This window comes from Podarcis muralis, chromosome 2, assembly GCF_964188315.1.
Source record: "Podarcis muralis chromosome 2, rPodMur119.hap1.1, whole genome shotgun sequence".
In the NCBI taxonomy this organism is placed as follows: domain Eukaryota; kingdom Metazoa; phylum Chordata; class Lepidosauria; order Squamata; family Lacertidae; genus Podarcis; species Podarcis muralis.
Window position 1 is genome coordinate 59,053,509 of NC_135656.1, and position 18,882 is coordinate 59,072,390.

The following is an 18,882-nucleotide window of genomic DNA, read 5'->3' on the forward strand; positions in this document are numbered from 1 at the left end:
GAGAACCATTGATAATGCCCTGACTAGAACAAAGTAATTTCCCATGCTTTTAACAGGCTGTTGCTTTCCCTCTCTTGGCCACTTTTACTCACAGTTTTCCCTTTTAGCAGAGGCAAAATAACGCTGTGGCCGTTTCACAAGGACAAAGTTCTGATGGATTTTTTGGTTCCCTTGAAAGATGGAGAATAAATTGGGCAAGCATTCAAAAAATAAATAAATGAGGGAAGCTTCCTAGGTGAAAAATGCCAGGCTTTCATTCACATAGCACTTGTCCACAATAATAAAAAGATCCTACTAGGGGTCAAGCTATACATTAAATTGCTGGTTGCTTTCCTTTTTTCCAGAAAAAGCACTTACCTGGTAGCCCAATTCAGACTGGGATAATGGTAGGAAGGGGAGGGGGAGAGAGAGGACAGGATTAACCCTTCCTAACCAATTATTTCATGCCAAAATTCACACCAAATTGCTATTGGCCCAGCACAGAAAGGGTTAAATTATTATTCCCCCGCTGCACTACCATCCCAATCTGAACTGGGTCCCTACACACAGCTGCTTTCTTCCTTTTCTAGTTTTTGGAAAAAAACAGACAGCACAAAGAATGCTTTTTTATATATAGAAAGAAGTGTGCTTAACATACCAGGTGACTTGACTCAAACAAAACAAAGCAAGTTTTCTTGCATCATCCATCCATTTCTTTCCATTTCTCCTCCCTCCCCTCTCTCTGCCAGTTTCAGACAGATAAAACTATTCGCAAACAATTGTATTCTGAGAAATGTAGTGGTGATCCCTTTCTCCTCTGCCAAATCTATACAGTCTAGGAAGCCAGAAGCATAATGTGGCAAATGGACCACATTATAGCTAGTACTTAGGCCCCAAAGCAATGCAGCATTGAACTGAAAGAGATTTTCTCACACTTAGGAAGCAAGGTGAATCCATTCATTTAGGCCAGGGATGGGCAATTCAATCAGTTTTGCAATCTGATTTGCAATCTGAATCCCCATAAGCTTGTTCTACCTTATTTCTGCATTAATCTCTTAATTAAATTAATTGCAAAATCAAATATGTACTATAAACACATTTTCTCTCAAAATGCACATTTTCCCATAGTTTTCAAACCATGATCTATGTCATTTTGAATGTGTGAAGAAAGGTGATGGGTAACAGAGTCCCCCTGGTTCATTGGGCCAGAATTCACAAAAATCAAATTCACCAAGCAGCCTAGATCAGGCTTGGCATTGTATACATATATGTAGATTTAATTAATACAGTGGTACCTTGGGTTAAGAACTTAATTCGTTCCGAAGGTCCGTTCTTAACCTGAAACTGTTCTTAACCTGGGGTGCCACTTTAGCTAATGGGGCCTCCCGCTGCTGCCACGCCACCGGAGCACGATTTCTGTTCTCATCCTGAAGCAAAGTTCTTAACCTGAGGTACTATTTCTGGGTTAGCGGCATCTGTAACCTGAATCGTATGTAACCTGAAGCTTCTGTAACCCAAGGTACCACTGTAAGGGTCAAATTCAACATCACGCTAGGCTGAACATTCCATCTGTGGAAGCATTTCCACTTGCCAAACAGAATGATCCCTCCTCTCCTCCCACCACATGCTATTTGGGGGGCTTTCCTGACTCCAGTAGCGGAGCTTCATGCTCCGGCACCGGGGCGGAGCGGAGAGCAGATGGGGGCCGGGGCGCAACACCTGTGGGGGCGGGGTGCCCAGTGCAGGCAGCCGGGGGGGGAGGCAGCTGCGATGGCACCCTGTCAGGATCATGCTGCCGGGGGCAGTGCACTCCCCCCACACTCCTCGTCCTCCACCAGTGCCTGACTCCACCCAGTCAAGTTCAGGGAGTGCAGAGGGAAGAAAGCCCCATTGGGTGAATTCCCTCCAATCCATATTTTTAAAAATACTAATACTCTGCCTGTAATGTTAGGCTGATTCTTCACTGTACTCTATAGGTCTTGGCCTTATATATAATGGGGGGGGGGGAGAGATTTCTCCTTCCAAGGGTTGCATTCTTTCCCGGGCAATCTTCTGGTGGGTGGTGCCAGAGGAAAAAGTGGGCAGGGCAATAAAGGTGAATTTATAATTTACAGAATGCTTGTTTCTTCACACTCGCCCCTCTATCTCTGTCCAGGCAAGTGTAAGCATTATCAGAGTTGAAGGACACGTTCTAGCCGCGCAAAAATGCTCAAGAAGGGTTCAAATCAGGGAACTGAGGGCTGTGCCATGGTCAGATGAGAGTCCCAAGGATCAAACACAGAAGCCTCAGGTCACCCCTGTTGTGAAAGAAGAAATTAAATGCTGAAAGTCAGGCATTTACCTGCTCCAGGGTTCAGCAGCACACACTTTCATGGCTATTACTCTCCCCTACTGCCCCTTGCTCTTCCTTATTTACCAACATTGCTTTCAGTTTCCACTTCAGTTTTGTATGTGTGTGCTTTGAACTGAAACTCATACAGTAATTCTATTAGTTTATCAGTTTGTATTTGGCTTTCAAAAAGAAAAAGGAAAAAGACAACAACAAAGCAGCTGATGGGATGCTTACCTTTTTGACCTCGTATTTAATGGCCAGCTTGATTCTGCTCAGACTTGGGCGATGATGCTCAGTCCATGTTTGCATGTTCACATCTCCATTCAGAATAGCCTCCACTTCTTCTGTGTCCCTGCAGAGATCCAGCACACCCACCACAAAATCCTTGCATTGCATAGATAACTTCCTATAATCATTCTAATGAAACAGAGAAAAACAAATGTTTTAAACATCGCAGCATGAATTTACTTGGTTCTACAGCCACCTACAACTTGAAGGCCACAATATACCTGTGTACAAATGTAATGTGTGTCATCTAATGAAGGACTTGCATGAGGACACATGAACGGGGTTCTTCCTGTCTCACTACTGTACTGTAGTCCCCTGGGCCCCTGAAAAGTTTTGTCTTAGGTTCAGAAGACTCTCAGAAGCACAGCTGTCCCCAACCTAGTGACCTCCAGATGTTTGAGAGGCTCCTACAATGCTCTACAACTTCAATCAGCCCCTGCCAGCATTGACCCTGCTCACCAAAATGCCAGCCCACATTATTTTCCCATTTAAACTGGATTCATTGGGTTGTATCCAGCACTGCCTGACCGTCCAAGTGTCCCTATTTTCCAGGGACATCCCTGATTAAAAGAAGCCAGCCCAGGAATGTCCCACTTTTCCTTAGGATATCCTTATTTTCATCAGAGAAATGTTGGAGGGTGTGGAGTTATCCGACCCCCGAACCGTCTGAAGGCAATCTGGTATAGGGAAGATTTTTAATGTTTTATTATGTTTTTATATATCTTGGAAGCTGCCGAGAGTAGCTGGGGGTAACCCAGTAAGATGTGTGGGGTATAAATAGTAAAATTATAATTATGGAATGGGCCGTCCCTATCTTCATCAGAGAAATGTTGGAGGTATGCACTGTGTGAGCAGCTCTCACTCATGCAGTGGGCCCTCCCTCGCTCATGCTCCCTATTTGTCCCCCATCCCTCTGGAACAAATTTTGAGAGTCTGGTGGAGGCTGCAGGAGAGACGAGGTGCAAGCTCCATTGCACAAGTGGATTTCTGCTGTGTGAGTGGAACAGCAGTGTTGGATAAAACCCACTGTTTCTGCAGAAAATCCAATGAGTAAAAATATCCATAGAAATTGCAAACCTTATTTACACGGGGGTGAGGGGTGGGAATATGAGATGGCCTTTTGGTAAGAATGATTTTGTATGAATGTTGTGAAACACTTGTATTCATTAGCAGCACCAAGGCCACAATAAGGTGACTTGTAGGAACATCTTTCTTCCTGGTAGGTGTATTAAGGGTGGCATCCCTATTCATGAGCAGGGGTCAGGGTGTTAAGCATTAGCTTATGATCCTTGCAGCATGAAGTGGTACACTCTGGTAAATGTGTTCGATTTGTCATCTGTAGTTTACATGATCTTGTACTTTTGAGAAAGCAACATTCTGTACCTGAAACTACTTGAAAGGACAAGGAATGTTTGCTTCTGCAGACACACAGATATCTACCACTATGTTTTCTTCTAGAAGATACAAATATTTTACCAAGAGCAGTGGTAAAATATTAACAGTGTATACAATAAAAAGTTTGATCCTATGAATCAGTGCTTCATTGCACGATACTTTGATCCATTTTTTCAAAAAGTAGGCAGTGAAAGAGTTATGGAAACAAGTCACAACCAGACTTCCCTCTTGTTCCAAACTATGATTGCAACAAATACAAAGCACATAATTATTATACGAGACAATCTGCATACAGAAGTAGAGAATGTAGCGAGAATCAAAATTGCCCAAATAGGTGACAGGTGTTAAAGAACCATCTTGTGGAAAGGTCAAACTGTCTCTTCAATATGTGCTAGTCTCAATTCTGTTCTGCAAATGTAAAGTCTTCTATATTGCAAATGGCAAAGGTTTCCTGTTTATGACTAGCAATCATAATAGTCAGCATTGCTTTAGAGCATGATACATATGGTTAATTCAAATAAAACAGTTGCATAGAATCATATAATCAAAGAGCTTGAAGGGACCCTGAGGGTCATCTAGTCCAACTCCCTGCAATGCAGGAATCTCAGCTAAAGCATCCATGACAGGTGGCCCTCCAACCTCTGCACGGTAGCCAAAAAAATCATTTGATGAAAATAAAAGAATGTGAGAACAAAGGTCATCCTAGTGGGGTTCAGATCATCAGAATGGCATGACGATGTACAGTAAAGATTCTACACAAGAGTCCTTTGAGGGAATAATCTAGGCTTCAATGCTATCCTACACAGTTATCGGCAAATAAGTCCCATTGCACTCAACAGGGCTTACTTCTCATAGCGGATTGCACTGTTCGTTTTTATTTAAAAAAATTATCTCCTAAATGGTTACTCAGGCATAAAGGTGCTGAACAGAATTCTCTTGCAAAGGCAGTTGTTTTGCAGAGTCGTACACTTAAGCTAAGTAATTTTCTCTCTCTCCCTCTCCTCTCTCGTCATAGTTGATGATCCAATCAGCAGAAGCAGCGGAGTGTTTGGATCATCACTACATAGATATGTGGCTTGGGACTGGCCAGATGTTCCCTGCCAGGCCATTGGTGTTAGTGGCCATTCAGCAGCCACACTCTAGCATAAGGTGACCCCTGCCTCTGCTGCTGCCTCATGTGTGTAAGGACACACAGCACACACCCTTCTTCACATGTGACCATTCAGACCATTCAGACCTATAAGTAATCTGCTTATGAGCTCCCACTGCACATGGGGATATAAACTGGAGACTGAGTAAACACAATGACATTCAAACAAGATTAAAGTTAATGTTGACGCAATGACAAAACCCTGATAGATGGTCCCAAACCAGCAAATACAAATGGCAGTCACAATATAAGCTCTCACAGCCTCGAGAGATCTTTTCAAATTAGCTTTGATGAGTTAATTAAATTCAGAGGCTCACATAATTAAGCAATCAACCAAAACCTAAGACAGCGAAACCTGTTTGTTGATGAGGTCATGAGTTGCTTTTCCTTACACTTTTCTGGATTCTTTGGAAATCTTTGGAGACTTTCAGAGGATACCATTCCTAATAAATCTGCTTTGTATTTCCTTGTGCTGAGACTGGGTATACAGTGGTACCTCGGGTTAAGTACTTAATTTTTTTTCGGAGGTCCGTTCTTAACCTGAAACTGTTCTTAACCTGAAGCACCACTTTAGCTAATGGGGCCTCCTGCTGCCACTGTGCCGCCGGAGCACGATTTCTGTTCTCATCCCGAAGCAAAGTTCTTAACTTAAAGCACTATTTCTGGGTTAGCTGAGTCTGTAACCTGAAGCGTATGTAACCCAAGGTACCACTGTATTTTTGATGTTGTTGCTAGTATCTAAATTCAAAGTTATGTATCCTGCTTCCTTCTGCTTGGTGTTTTTCTTTGAAATTATTTGCAGAAATTTAGGATGAAGATGGTGGCAACCCATGTTGTGTAACAGGAATGGGGAGCCTGCATACCTATGGATGTTAGGATAAAGCTCCCTTTATCCCTAAAATATGGGACAGCTTGGTTGGGGCAGATGCAAATTCAGGTCCAGCAACCTCTCTGGAGATCCTATCCCTGGGTTGGAGAATTAGACAGAAGGAGGGATGGTGCCAATCTGAGCTCTGTGGCTGTGTTCCCCTCCAAATTGTGCTAGGACGTTTGCATTCAGCTCCATGTTTGCATTGAGCTAGGGTGGCAAAAACAAGTGTCTGAGCACCAAACTGAGATAAGGGAAGGGCAGAAAGCTGAGCTCCATGGTTGTGCAATGCAGAACACCTTGCGGTGAGCCTATTGTGGGAGGTAGAATGTGGTGCAGATGGTCCAGCTCGATATAAACACCTGCACTATTGATGTTGGAGTGGTTGGTGAGGGCTCTGTAGAAATCCATACAGTGGCTGGTAAGTGTCTCTTCTGGTAGCTTCTCAAGTTTGCACAAGAATCCCCATGCATCACCCATATAGTCAAGCTGCTCAACTGAAACGTGAGTAATGTTGACAAATGTGTAGAAGAACTCTCATTTGAAGATTTCTTCTGAACACACTCCTCATTGTGAGCCTGACCCTTGTATTCAAATTTCCTCTTCTTGCAGTGCTTACATGGTGGTTCTTTGATAGCGGCATCAACATCAAGGGCTTCTGCAGGCTCTTTTACGGTGATCACTGGCTTTCAGTATCTGGCTCCACCGAACAGAGGCAGAGAATAGCACAAAGAAAGGGGCAATAGACTCCTTTGATGATGAGGCTGCATCTGAAACTAATAGACTGAGAGAATGACAGCCATGGAGTTGTCAGTTCAGTGTAAGCAGTTTTTGCCTGGGCACCCTTTTTTGCCCTATCATATGGGTACCATTATATAACTTTGGTTGTGGCAACCCTTAACATTAATGTTGTTTTCCTCAAGTTTCTTTAGAAAAGGTCCATAAGCCCTTCTTTGGTTAATTCATGCATTGTTCTGAATTCTGTGAAATATTCCTTTACAGAAACCTTTATCACCCACCTATGTCAACAAGTCTTACAGGGATTTATATCTGGTGTGCAAACTAGTATGACAGAGTAATACTTGGCTATATACAGCCTGCTCTCTATGTTCTCTGACACTTCCTTGGCCATAAAGACTATCAGTTGATTCTCAATGGTTTTCCCACAGAAGTGATCATTATGTGCCTTTGAAGATGCACACCGCAAATGCTCACCCATTACCTCATCATACTTGCCAAGCAGCTGTACAAGCCACAGAAAAATACCATTGTTATCTGAAAAGAGCTTATCTGAATATCCCCAGAGTGCCAAGTTGTGTGCCACCAGGAACAGTATAATATCTATTAGGCATTTGACCCTCCAGTGCTGAATTTCTTGGTTTATAATCCACTGATGTTCTGCATCAATACATCATTTTGTTTCTGTGCTGAACATAATAACGAATAAAGGCCTACAGCTCCATGAGAGTCATCCTTTGAGAGCCATCCACATCATTGGGATTCTAGAACTGCAGCAGGAGTGCCCTGAAAGCAGAGCAGCAAACAGGAAGTAGCTGAATCTGGGCCATTTTCATAGGCATTGCTGGGGAGAAGCTGGGGAGTAGCAGACCTCCTTTGAAGAGGCTCTGAGTCTCTGGAGCCTCTGTGGTGACAAAAATACCACAAGGATGGTGGAAAAACCCCCTCCCTATTTGTCCCCATTCCTTCCCATCTGGAGCATTTGAAACCCACTGCTGTGGAGGGATCCATTGTACAATGCAAAACCCTGAGTCTCTTGGAAGCAATGGCACCAGGCTATAACTTTGCATTGGCACAGCAGGACCTAGTTCTATTTGCCTGGGATGACAGCCCTGAACATTAAGCCAATCATTAATTATCATGGAAAACGGGGTGTGAGAATGTTGATAGATGCTAAAAAATTTCTCTATTTATAAACTCACAGGATTTCAAAATATCACTCGAAGCCACATGTTTGCATCATTTGACTAGGAGTAATGTGAAGTAGCTCAGAGCATCTTCCCTTTCCTACATTTCTTAGAGCATCCAGCTTTATAAATAATGCTGAGTGGTTTATTAAATTTGACAGTATTTCTGCAGGGAGAGTTGATAAAGATCACGAAAGGGCATGTGAGACAGAAAAGTGCCAAGGAACAAAGTGTTGTTATGCCATCCAAGAGATCAGCCTTAAGACCCTGCAAGCCACTCAGGCCCCCAGCTTCTTAAGTAACATCTGAAAATACAGCTTAGGACAACATTACATGAAACAAGCAGGCATGGATATTGTAAAGCCACAGAGGTGTTTCTGCTGATGTGAATGCAAATAATACATATAGTGCATCACAAGGATCGCATAACGTATCTGAGCCAAGTGAGTAGAAGCTTTATGCATACTCTGCATGATCTGCAGGAAACCATTATGGTGGCAGAAACCGTGCTGCTCTTAGCCAGTGTGCGTGGTAAATAGAGTGGAGACCCAGGTTCAAATCCTTGTTCAGCCACACAGGGCCACCCCCAGACATTTTGCTGCTGGATGCAAAGGACAAGATAGACATTTTGCTTACAGAAGCTGAGTAGATTGGTCGCTGAATCTTATTTCACCAGCACTCCCTGCCTCCCATCATCTGCCACCTAAAGCAGCCTCCTCACCCTGCCTAATGGTAGTGTTGGCCCTGAAGTTCACTTGGCATCTTTAGGCTAGTCGCTCTCTGTCATCCTAACCTACCTCAGAGGGTTGTTGTGAGGATAAAATAGAGGATGTGAACAGCTCTGAGTTTCTGGAAGGAAGGGCATGATAAAAATGTAACAAAGACCATCATTTTGAGTGCAAAGTACTAACTAACAGTATAATCTTAACTATGCCTCCTCAGAAGCAAGTCCTGTTGAATTCAGTGGGGATTACTCTCAAGTAAGTGGCATTAGGCTTGAAGCCTAAGTTAGCAATTCAGGTCTGATGGAAATGCGTAAAAAGTTACTTAAGTTCTGGGTGAGTCTGCCTACCAGACAAATCAACTTACAATCACAGAAATTAGGTGAGTCGTTCTATAATGAAGTGGGGTCCTGACATGCTGCCAATTGTGAGGTTGCAGAGGCAGGAGGGGAGGGGATGGGGAGAGGACAAAAATAATGTGGAATCCTTAAATTCAACTTGTAGACTCACTTCTAAGACCGAGATTGCAGGCTGAATAAGTGTTTGCCAGGTGCCACAGATAAACAGGCCATCCACCTAGGATTCTGCAATAAAGGAGCAATGGCTTTATCCTTTTTAAAAAATGGCTTTATCCTTTTTTAAAAAATAAAAATATAAAGCCATGTTATGTTTTGAAAACAGACACATCAAAACACATTGATAGTTTTTATGAAGATTCAGAACTGTATGTGCTTCAAGTCCAGCAGAAGCTGAGGTTAGGTGGTGTATGTTTTGGACTAACTGGAGGAAAACTTACAATGCTTCTGATTACTATTATTTACTATAGAACAGGATACAAACAGCAGAAACAATCAGAACATTGTTTTCTTGCACAAAATGTACAATATCAATTTTACAAAACTCAGCCATAATAAAAGGTTTTCAAATTAGTCATTTCCTGCTCCTTTTGACCCCCTTTTGCATGTGGAGATAAAAACGCCTAATTCTGGTGTTTGGAGAAAGCGACTGGCACTTGCCATTCATTGCAATTTAGCTGAGTACCTTGTAATTATCTGCTGATTATGTTCTAAATGAACTCTGTAATGCCTTTACATCTGTTCAAAGCCGCACACATTTTCTCGATTCAGAAGGAGCTGAAGGAACGTTGCTACTTAATATCGGTTAGAAGGAATACAATGAGAGCAGCCAGCCTACCTTGGCTAATTAATGAAAGAAAAACAGCTTTTTTAAAAAAATGAGATAACTTAATGCATTGAGAGGCTGTCAGTGGAAACAGTGAGAGAAAAATGGCACACTTGCTCTTGACAGCTGCTTTCTTCTGAGATGTGGCAGAGATCTAGTAGTGGGAGGTTGGGAGTAAGATTCGTACACCCCAGCATTAGATTAGAAAGGAGTGCGTACACTTTGCCAGTCACAGATTCTCTCTTTTTTTGTGTGTTCCACTGACTAGACATGAATCTGCGGAAATCTGAGGGCAGCAATTCTTAAGTGTGGAGTCAGTGTGATATGCACTTACTTTACATAAGAAGAGCAATGGGGTGTGTGTGTGAAATTCACAGCAGTAGTCACCCATGATAATTCTATCCTCCCTGGTTTGTTGAGTTAACCCCCAGGCAGTGGCAGCGCTTAGGATTTTAAAGTGTCATTGGTCCAACTCAGCAAGGAAATCTAAGCATGGAAGCAGTCTTCATTTCTACTGAATTTGGACTCATCTGAGACTGGGGGGCTCAATTTTCCAATACAGAAAGCATTTTATGGCTGTTTGTGCCCAGGACCCCACAAGGAAGAGTCAAGGCATGAGTTTAGCTTACCGGGTGGCATGCAAGAAGGAATGAGCAGGTCCTGTTGCTTTCTTCCTAAAGTTTCACATAGGTTGTCAAGTTCTGACCCAACTACCCCTGCAAATACTTTTGAATAAATAAATACAGGCCCTCTCCTTCCTTTGCACCAGTTGGTCTTACCAGGTGGTGTGGTAGTGAAGCAAGTGGGTACTTGCAAAGAGTTTAAAATAAGGATCAGCCAGACAGCAATTGGAGAATAAGAAGGTGAGGTTTATTGCCAGGCAATAAGGACCCAGTTGGAATATCTTCCAAAGAACTGGGACCCCGATTGACAGAAATCCAGAGGTCTTTATACCTGAGTAAATCACAGCAAATCATGGATCATAAGACAATCATGAGGGACTCACAATATTGTCAGCGAGAATCAGCCAATCAGCAAGCGGTTGTCACGCTACCTGACCCCTGGTCAAGCCTTGGTCAGCACCGGATTCCAGTTCTGCTTTCCGATGCTTGCAGTGACGCTCTGTCTAACCTTTCCCCTAGTTATGACAGGACAGGACAGGGAGCTTGGACATTTTGTGGTTTTGCTCTTCCTGTTCTGTGGATTTATTTAGCCTGTTCTGAGGGGAATTTGTACCAGAATCTCTGATTCATGTCTTTTCCCCTTGTCCGGGTGCACAGATGTTTAGGGGAAAGGTCGGCTCCTAACTTTGCTGTTTCAAGCAGTTTGCAGTTAGCTAAGGCACAGCTTCCCTTTTGATTCAAAATAGATTATAAAGTACTGTAATCCTTGATTTGTGTAAGCATATTTGGATATATATTGAATATATTGGTTTCTGATAACTGATTATGTGGATAGCATAGGGGTAGCCCTTCTTCCTTGCCTCAGTAGCAGTTACTGGTCACAATGTATTTCTGTTTTGAGCAGGCATGCTACAGAGGAAAGCTTCAGACAGTCATTTTCACCTCCCAACATCCCACATGGGTCCACAAGTGCATCACTCTGGATCCAAAGATGGTAGGTGCGACTGCCTGGATCTTTGCTTGGCAACACACCCCCCCTTTTAAAATAATAATAAAAAATGACATTGTGGGTGGCAGTTACTGATGGAGTGTGGGGTTTTTTTGGGGGGTGGTGGTCGAGGCCTCCCAGACCTGTGCCCCATTATCTGGCTCTAAAGGCACCACTGAATGCCAGTGCAAGAAAAAAATTAACGTTTATCTTGACTTCCTTGCCAGTTTTCCAAAGAAACACATCGTTTCAAATATCTCAAGTGCTTATAAATATTTGCCAAACTGCCTTAAGATGAAATATGCGTAGCACGCTTGGCCAAATTGGATTTCCTTCCACTTATTTATTTTGCCTAGGAGTTGCCATATGTTTGGAAAGCAGTCAAGTACTGAGTCTGCCTGCAGGAGAATGGGCAAGAGTAGAAAACTGCTCTGCATAAGACAAGAGATTGGGAGAGCACTGATAATTTTTGTTACATGAATATCTACCTTCAACTTTGAGGGTCATTTGTGAAGTCTAGCAGGCTGGAGAGATAGGGTGAAAATACTTGCTAACTTTTAGGTGGGGTAGGACAACTATTCAAAGCAGGGAGGTTCAATTATGCAGACAGCTGCCAGATTGACTTAGATCGAGGTTTGCTTTCTACCACTGTCAGTCTTGTCTTTTCTGCTATGCCCCCAACCTCCAGACAAAAATAGGAAAGGGATAGGTTAGTTGGTGAGCACCCACCACCAGGATTCTTGGCAGGAAATCGCACTCCAATTACCATTTGCTAACAGGGCTTGTTCCAGGGTGCACAGAGGCTGGGCAAATTGCCATAGCTCATCCACCCAGTGGGCTTACTGTGATGGTGTACTGGGCACCAGCACTGACACAATCCATAGTGGGCACCTATGAGCCACCAATTATTTTGACATTCCCTGCATTGAATTGTTCCGGGACACAGTGATGATGTCAAAATGAAATGTTCCTATCTGTCTGCTTCTCTATAATTACGTGTGAAGACCCCCAAAACTACCCCCAAATGAAGGCACCATAGAGACAGATTTTAGTTTAAGGTTTTTGGCATTAAATTTTGGCCACAACTTTTTTGATTACAGCATGTGAGTGGCTGCTTAGGCATTGGTTCCAGACTACCTGAACCTGCACAGTGGCAGGAACAGGACTGACACTGGGCACCACTATATGTCAGTAAGGGAAAGCATCCTGGGGGAGCCAGAACTCCTTCGATCTCACAGCTCACCCCAGATGCTCCCAGGGGCTCTGGCGTGGCCCTAGCCCCTTGACAGGGTTCTGACAAAAGCAAGGCGAGCCCCTGATTCCTTTAACGGAATTCCCTAGCAGCAGTGATGGAGGAGCAGGCACAGCCAACCATGTCCCCTCCCCAAAACACTGAACCAAATGCCTAACCGCCAACCTTACAAAGTTGTGACGATTTGCTACATGGTAGGCAAAAGCCAAGTGGCACCAGCCAATCAGCCAAATGGCAAAATTCTTACCGGGCCCTGCTCCAAAACAGGACCCCTAGACAGGCATAGCAAGGCCATAAAAACAACCCTAAATATAGGGAGAGGAGGGCGGGTGATCCGCTGCATGTCGCAAGAAAGCAACATGCAGCAACTTAAGTAGCCCCTCAGCAGCCAATAGCCAACCCAACTGACCAAATTTCTGCCCCAGCAACATGGGGCGTTGTGGCCATCCAAACGGTCCCGCCTCACAACTGGGAGGCAGTTTCTAGTGATCTCACCGCAACACATGCCCTCCATGATGGAGGACCTGACTTAGGAGACACCGAACAGAGACTGGTGGAGAGATGCAGCTCAAGGTCCCTCTTCAGGCAATCACAACCAGCAACTGCTTACCTGCATCCAGCTTATTTGCCAATGACGAGGAGGCCTGCTGTTGGACCTTTCATCGGCTGCAATGACCCTCAAGATACTCTGTGTGACCAACATGCACTCTCAGATGCACCCAACTTTTTCGGTGGGTATGGCAACCACTGGGTTCAGGTAACAGCCCTAGTTTCACTATACAGAAAATATTGAAATGTAAATAGACCAACTGCCCCAGTGGCAGAAAAAGAAGCCGTGTACTTTCCCCTTCCATATTTCCAGCCTTAATTTGCATTTTAATTATATTTCTCAGTGTTTCTGAGATCATTTGAAAATACTGCTGAGAGCTGTTGAAACTATATTTTCCATATGTATTCTCTGTATCTACTTTGAACGTGCTGAATGCAAAGAGGATTGGAGAAACTTGTTCCTCCAAATTTATAGATAATTTGAAGGTCCTGTTGTTCCTGCCTGCCTAAGCAGGAGGAAGCCAAGAGAAGAAAAGACAGCTTTTCTTGTAGGTACATTTATGTACAGTGGTACTTTGGGTTAAGAACTTAATTCGTTCTGGAGGTCCATTCTTAACCTGAAACTGTTCTTAACCTGAGGTACCACTTTAGCTAATGGGGCCTCCTGCTGCCACCACGCTGCCACCGTGCAATTTCTGTTCTCATCCTAAAGCAAACCCAAGGTACTATTTCTGGGTTAGCGGAGTCTGTAACCTGAAGCGTCTGTAACCCGAGGTACCACTGTATTTGTTTACAGTACTATATTTATAGAACCGCCCTAAAAAAGAAGCTCTTAGGGCAGCTCACAAAACAGAATACATTAACATTTAGTTTTTAGTGTTTTATATTTTAACAATTTATTTAAAAAACAGAAAAAACCCTGAAATCCAGTTATAACACTTTTAAAGACACACAATTTAATACCAAAAGGCCAAGACTGTGAACCATAAGGGATTAGATAAATTAGATGAATAGAAAAGTATTTACCTGGAACTGAAAATGCTATTAAGATGGCTCCAGGTGAACTTCTGCTAGTCCTTCATTCATCGTTTCTTTTTAGATCACCCTTCAATGGAGGTTCCTAGGGTGGTGCCTAGTTTATTATTAAAATCTCTTTAGAAGCACTTTTATCATTTGGGTGCTGCATAAAGACTTCATTGTTTTCCTAGGCATTTTCAGCATTTTAGCATATTAATTATTATTTTTTGGTGATAGGTTAAGCTGCTCTGTTGATTTAGTTTAATTGTTTAAATGTGGTTTATGGTCTGTATTTTGTTTTGTGTGATTTCATGCATTCTGTGCCCTCCCCTGGTGTCTATTGAGATGCAGAGCAGGTGACACGCATTCTAAGCCAATCCTCCCTTAAGCAGCTGCCCTTGAGATGTTGTTGTTCTGCAACTCCTACCAAGCTGGACCATTACCCAAGCTAACTGGGGCTAATGGGAGCCCAGCAACCTCTGAAAAGAACCTGGCTGTTCTAAATATAAGCATCCTAAAATAGTAGGAGTTTTTTTTTTGTTGCTCCTATAAGCTTCAAACAAAAAGCAAAACTACATTCTAAAATGTCGCTAATTCTGTTCAATTTTTAAACATATTCAACACCTCACCATTCTTCTGCACACAAGAGAGAGGAATATCTTGAGGTTTATGAGGCAGTTTTATAATGAAAGCCACTTCTCAGTTGTTAAGGTGTTTGTCACCACACCACTCTAATCTGAATTGGCTTTCAATTCCACATCACAACTAATCCGCATGCCTTTGATTCTCCGGCTAATTAGAATGCTTTTCTCTCTTATAGATATCTCCAAGCATATTTGTGTGTTTATGCTAAAACACCTGTTTTTAGCCGATAAACAACAGAGTCTCTGGATATCAAGCTTAAGCTGCGTAGAGTGCATTAGGCAAGCACTCCGGTATGTAAAGATCGAAGAAATCTCCACATTCATTGAGCATAATTCATTTTGCATCTCATGCACATTATACCATTAAAAGAGCACAAAGCGGGAGTGTTGTCCCCTTGGGGCCTTGTATCATCCATTCTGCTAACTGTCAGGACTTCCTGGGTTGTTTTCAAGATACATAGGAATATCCACCTTTCTTTAAAAAGAAAAGAAAAGTGTGCTTCTTGTGAATAAATGCCTAGAGAAAAAGATTAATGATTCACCTGAGTTATAGAAGCACAGTGATTTAATAGGAATTGTGGATAGGTTTGCAGGATAATATATGACTCTCCAACTTAACAGTAGCTCAGGGATAGGGAACCTGACTTACACCCAGTCAGCCCCAGCCAGCATGGCCAATGGTCAGGGGAGATGAACGTTGTAGCCCAACAACATCAGGAAGGTCAATGGTAGGTAGTCATTACATGATTTGTCATTCCAGACATGCGCATATACGGACATATTTATCCCATATTTCACGATGAGATACCTTTGAATCTGAGTTGCAGCCATGAAATGCTTCCATAAAGGAAAATGTTGTGTGACATGAAAAATATTTGTAGTATTTGATCTGTGGCAGTTGATTCAGACCAACACAGGATCAAAATAAGAGTAGACATGCGTGAAGTCAAGTTCAGAGCAAAACTGGTAGTGGTACAGTCAAACCTCGATTCCAAAACACCTCTGTTTTGGAGCGTTTCAGCTCCTGAACACCACAAACCCGGAAGGAAGTGTTCCAGTTTTTGAACGTTTTTTCAGAAGCTGAACATCCTACGCGGCTTCCGCTTGAGTGCAGGAAGCTCCTGCAGCCAATCAGAAGCCGCGTCTTGGTTTTTGAACATTTCAGAAGCTGAACAGGATTCCAGAACAGACTACGTTTGACGACCAAAGTTTGACTGTACTGAAAATGTTCCCACAACACATGTGCCACCATATTGCATATACTAGTGGTCAGTTGTAGAAGGCACTTAAAAGTTCAGTGTGTGAATTGTGTATCAGACACTACACCACTTAAATTAATGTGATGGCAAGTACATGCCAACCTTGGATTTCAATATGCAACTAAGGATGCAATCCTATATACACTTGCCGGGGAAATAAGTCCAATTATTGGCCTCCCTTTCTCAATTCTAAAGAAGTCTACTTCTTGCCTGAGACTGCAGCAGAAGCAAATGACGCACTAGGCAGCAAATGGTTCTCTAAACTATGCTGATATATATTTTTCTGCAATGAATTTTGCTTTCAAAAGTGACCATTTTAATTTCATAGCCTCAAGTCCCTGAACCCTGCATGGAGGAAAAAGGCCCTTCATATACAGCTCAGCTCTTAAGAGAACACACAGTCCTTAGACTTTCAAGAAAAAAATGATTAGTTTTATTCCAATCCTGATATAGCTGGTGATATATTTATAGCTGTAACAAAACATTTCATCTCTGTATCGAATTTTCAGGGTCTGAAATAGCATCCCGTTTTTCCACTGGGAAAAATATACAGAGCTCCAAAGAGTAGTTCACTGGCTTGACAGTATTGATGTTTCACTGATATGGGTCGGAGTAAATAAAACACAATCAGTATTTAAATGAGTTCAATAGAGCTAAGCTATACACTTACAATTAAATTAGGCATGGGTGCCAGCTCATGACATTTTGCTGTCGGAAAGAAGAGCCAAAATAACACAGTTTCCGCTGCACCCTACTAGGCTCGACATTTTTTTTAAAAAAGACTGGTTGCACCACTCAGACACCAGTATCTGCCTTCATCCTCCACTTATGGTGCCACCTGAATATGTCAGTTTTCATTTATTTCTGATTCTCCCTTTTCCAAGTTTAACTTAAATTTTTCATGTTTTCACATCAGCTAGCATTTTTTAAAAGTCCTCATGGGAATTCACCAATATTTTAATACAAATTTATCCTAATACACATTTGTATATAGCATGTTGGGCAGGTAGTTTATATGATGCATCTTGGGACTCAGCTACACTAGGCAAATACATGGTTATAACTGCGTTATAAACATGCGGCACCAGATGGTGCTGTAGAGCAATAATCTGTTGCCAATGGGATTTTCAATAAAGAGCTCTTGCGTTTCTTTCTGTAGCGTTTCATCTGTATAGATCCAGCCCAGGTATGTTATTTTTACCATAATATTCACTTTAATGCACACTTATACCCTAGTATGTGCCTTGTTGTGCACATCAGTTGGCTGGAGAACAAAAATTTGGAGAAGCATAGATTTTGAAAGAGGGTTGCATTTCAGTTTGAGTATTTCTCTAGGAAGTGCGAGTTAGGTAGGTTCGTCTTTAAATGTGAACTGAACCAAATTTACCCCCCCCCCCCACTGCACCTGAGGCAGCTCATTTCTCCCTCCTGAGTAGACGACCTGACTCTGACTGTCTACTTAGTTCACTGCCAAACAGGGACGTACCTAGGGGTTGGTGAAACTGGCCCCCATAGGGGGCACAAAAATCACCCCAGAAATCTGAGTAAAGTTGCTGGTTTAGACAAGAACCGGGAGCTGAGCAGTAGGAAAAATGGAAAGCTAGTATGAAGGTAGACCACTGGAGAGTATGGACTATATGATGTATGTGTGCGTGGAAACGCACCACCACCGTCGTGGCGAGATCAAAAGCTGTCCATCCATATCGTACTGTGGCACAAAGAAGTGTGATTTTTTTTGCCCTTCCTCCCATTGGCAGAGGAACTCTCTCAGGCACCCGGGGCGGGATGCCGAGGGGTGGGGCGAACTGCCTGGAGGCACTTGTGCGACGTCCGTATGGAATGCGCATGTGCAGCAGCCCATACAGATGGACGCCGTGCGCGAGCAGCAGCAGTACGGACACCGCACGAGTGGTGCCCATACTGACTGCGGACACACCCTCAGCCTCTCTACAGCTGGGGGGAGGCAGTGGGTCATCTTATCACCCCCCAAAGTGGTATGTGCGGCGGACTGCCCCCCCTTCGTACGCCCCTGCTTCCTCCTCACCTCACCCTCATTGTGGTAAAGTGATTTTTCAGCTCCTTGCCAAAGGTGTAAGGGACCCGAGGTACACCTCTGCTGCCAAATAGTAACAGGCATCCTTTGCACCTTTTGAAAATGAAGCCAAAGAATATTGTGTGATGATAGAGTGTATCTTCCCTGCCTTCAGTGTACCCAGGTAACATCATGAAGATATACAGTTCCCTGACTCTTCATAACCAAAGCCACCCCTTGCCTGGTTGCAGTGACAATTCCGATATTGTCATGACTTCATAACCAGGGAGACTACAGCATGCAATAGCTCGGCAATGTTCTCCTAAACAGAGTATACCCTGGGGAAGATTTGGATGGAGATATTTCACCGCTCTGTGATGCAAGCTTGGGTGGGAACATTTCAGACAACCTTAACACTTACATTGGACAGCAACAGTCTAATTAGCCAAAATCAGATTCATAGCAAAGAACAATTCTAAATGGGCATTTGCTCCAAATCCTTCTTGCCATGAAGAAGCAGAAGCAGCTTCTTTGTCAACTGTCAAGGGAGGGGGCCCCACAGTCTCTAGGTTGAACTGTTTTCTTAGAAAGGCCTTCCAAGAAATTCAATAGTACCACGCTGTACTGCAAAATACATTGCTTTTTGTCCTAGGTCAAGCAGTTTCCCAAGTTAAACC

The 18,882-nt window shown here is 43.1% G+C and overlaps 1 protein-coding gene across 1 annotated transcript in view; it reads right to left on the reverse strand.

Annotated features, from left to right (window-relative positions):
• The window catches only part of TRPC7 (transient receptor potential cation channel subfamily C member 7), a 110,210-nt gene that overhangs the window by 61,970 nt on the left and 29,358 nt on the right, over positions 1–18,882 (reverse strand). Inside the window, exon 3 of the mRNA XM_028718097.2 lies at positions 2,546–2,728. Within this exon, the coding sequence (XP_028573930.2) occupies positions 2,546–2,728 (183 nt within the window). The remainder of the gene's footprint in view (positions 1–2,545; positions 2,729–18,882) is intronic.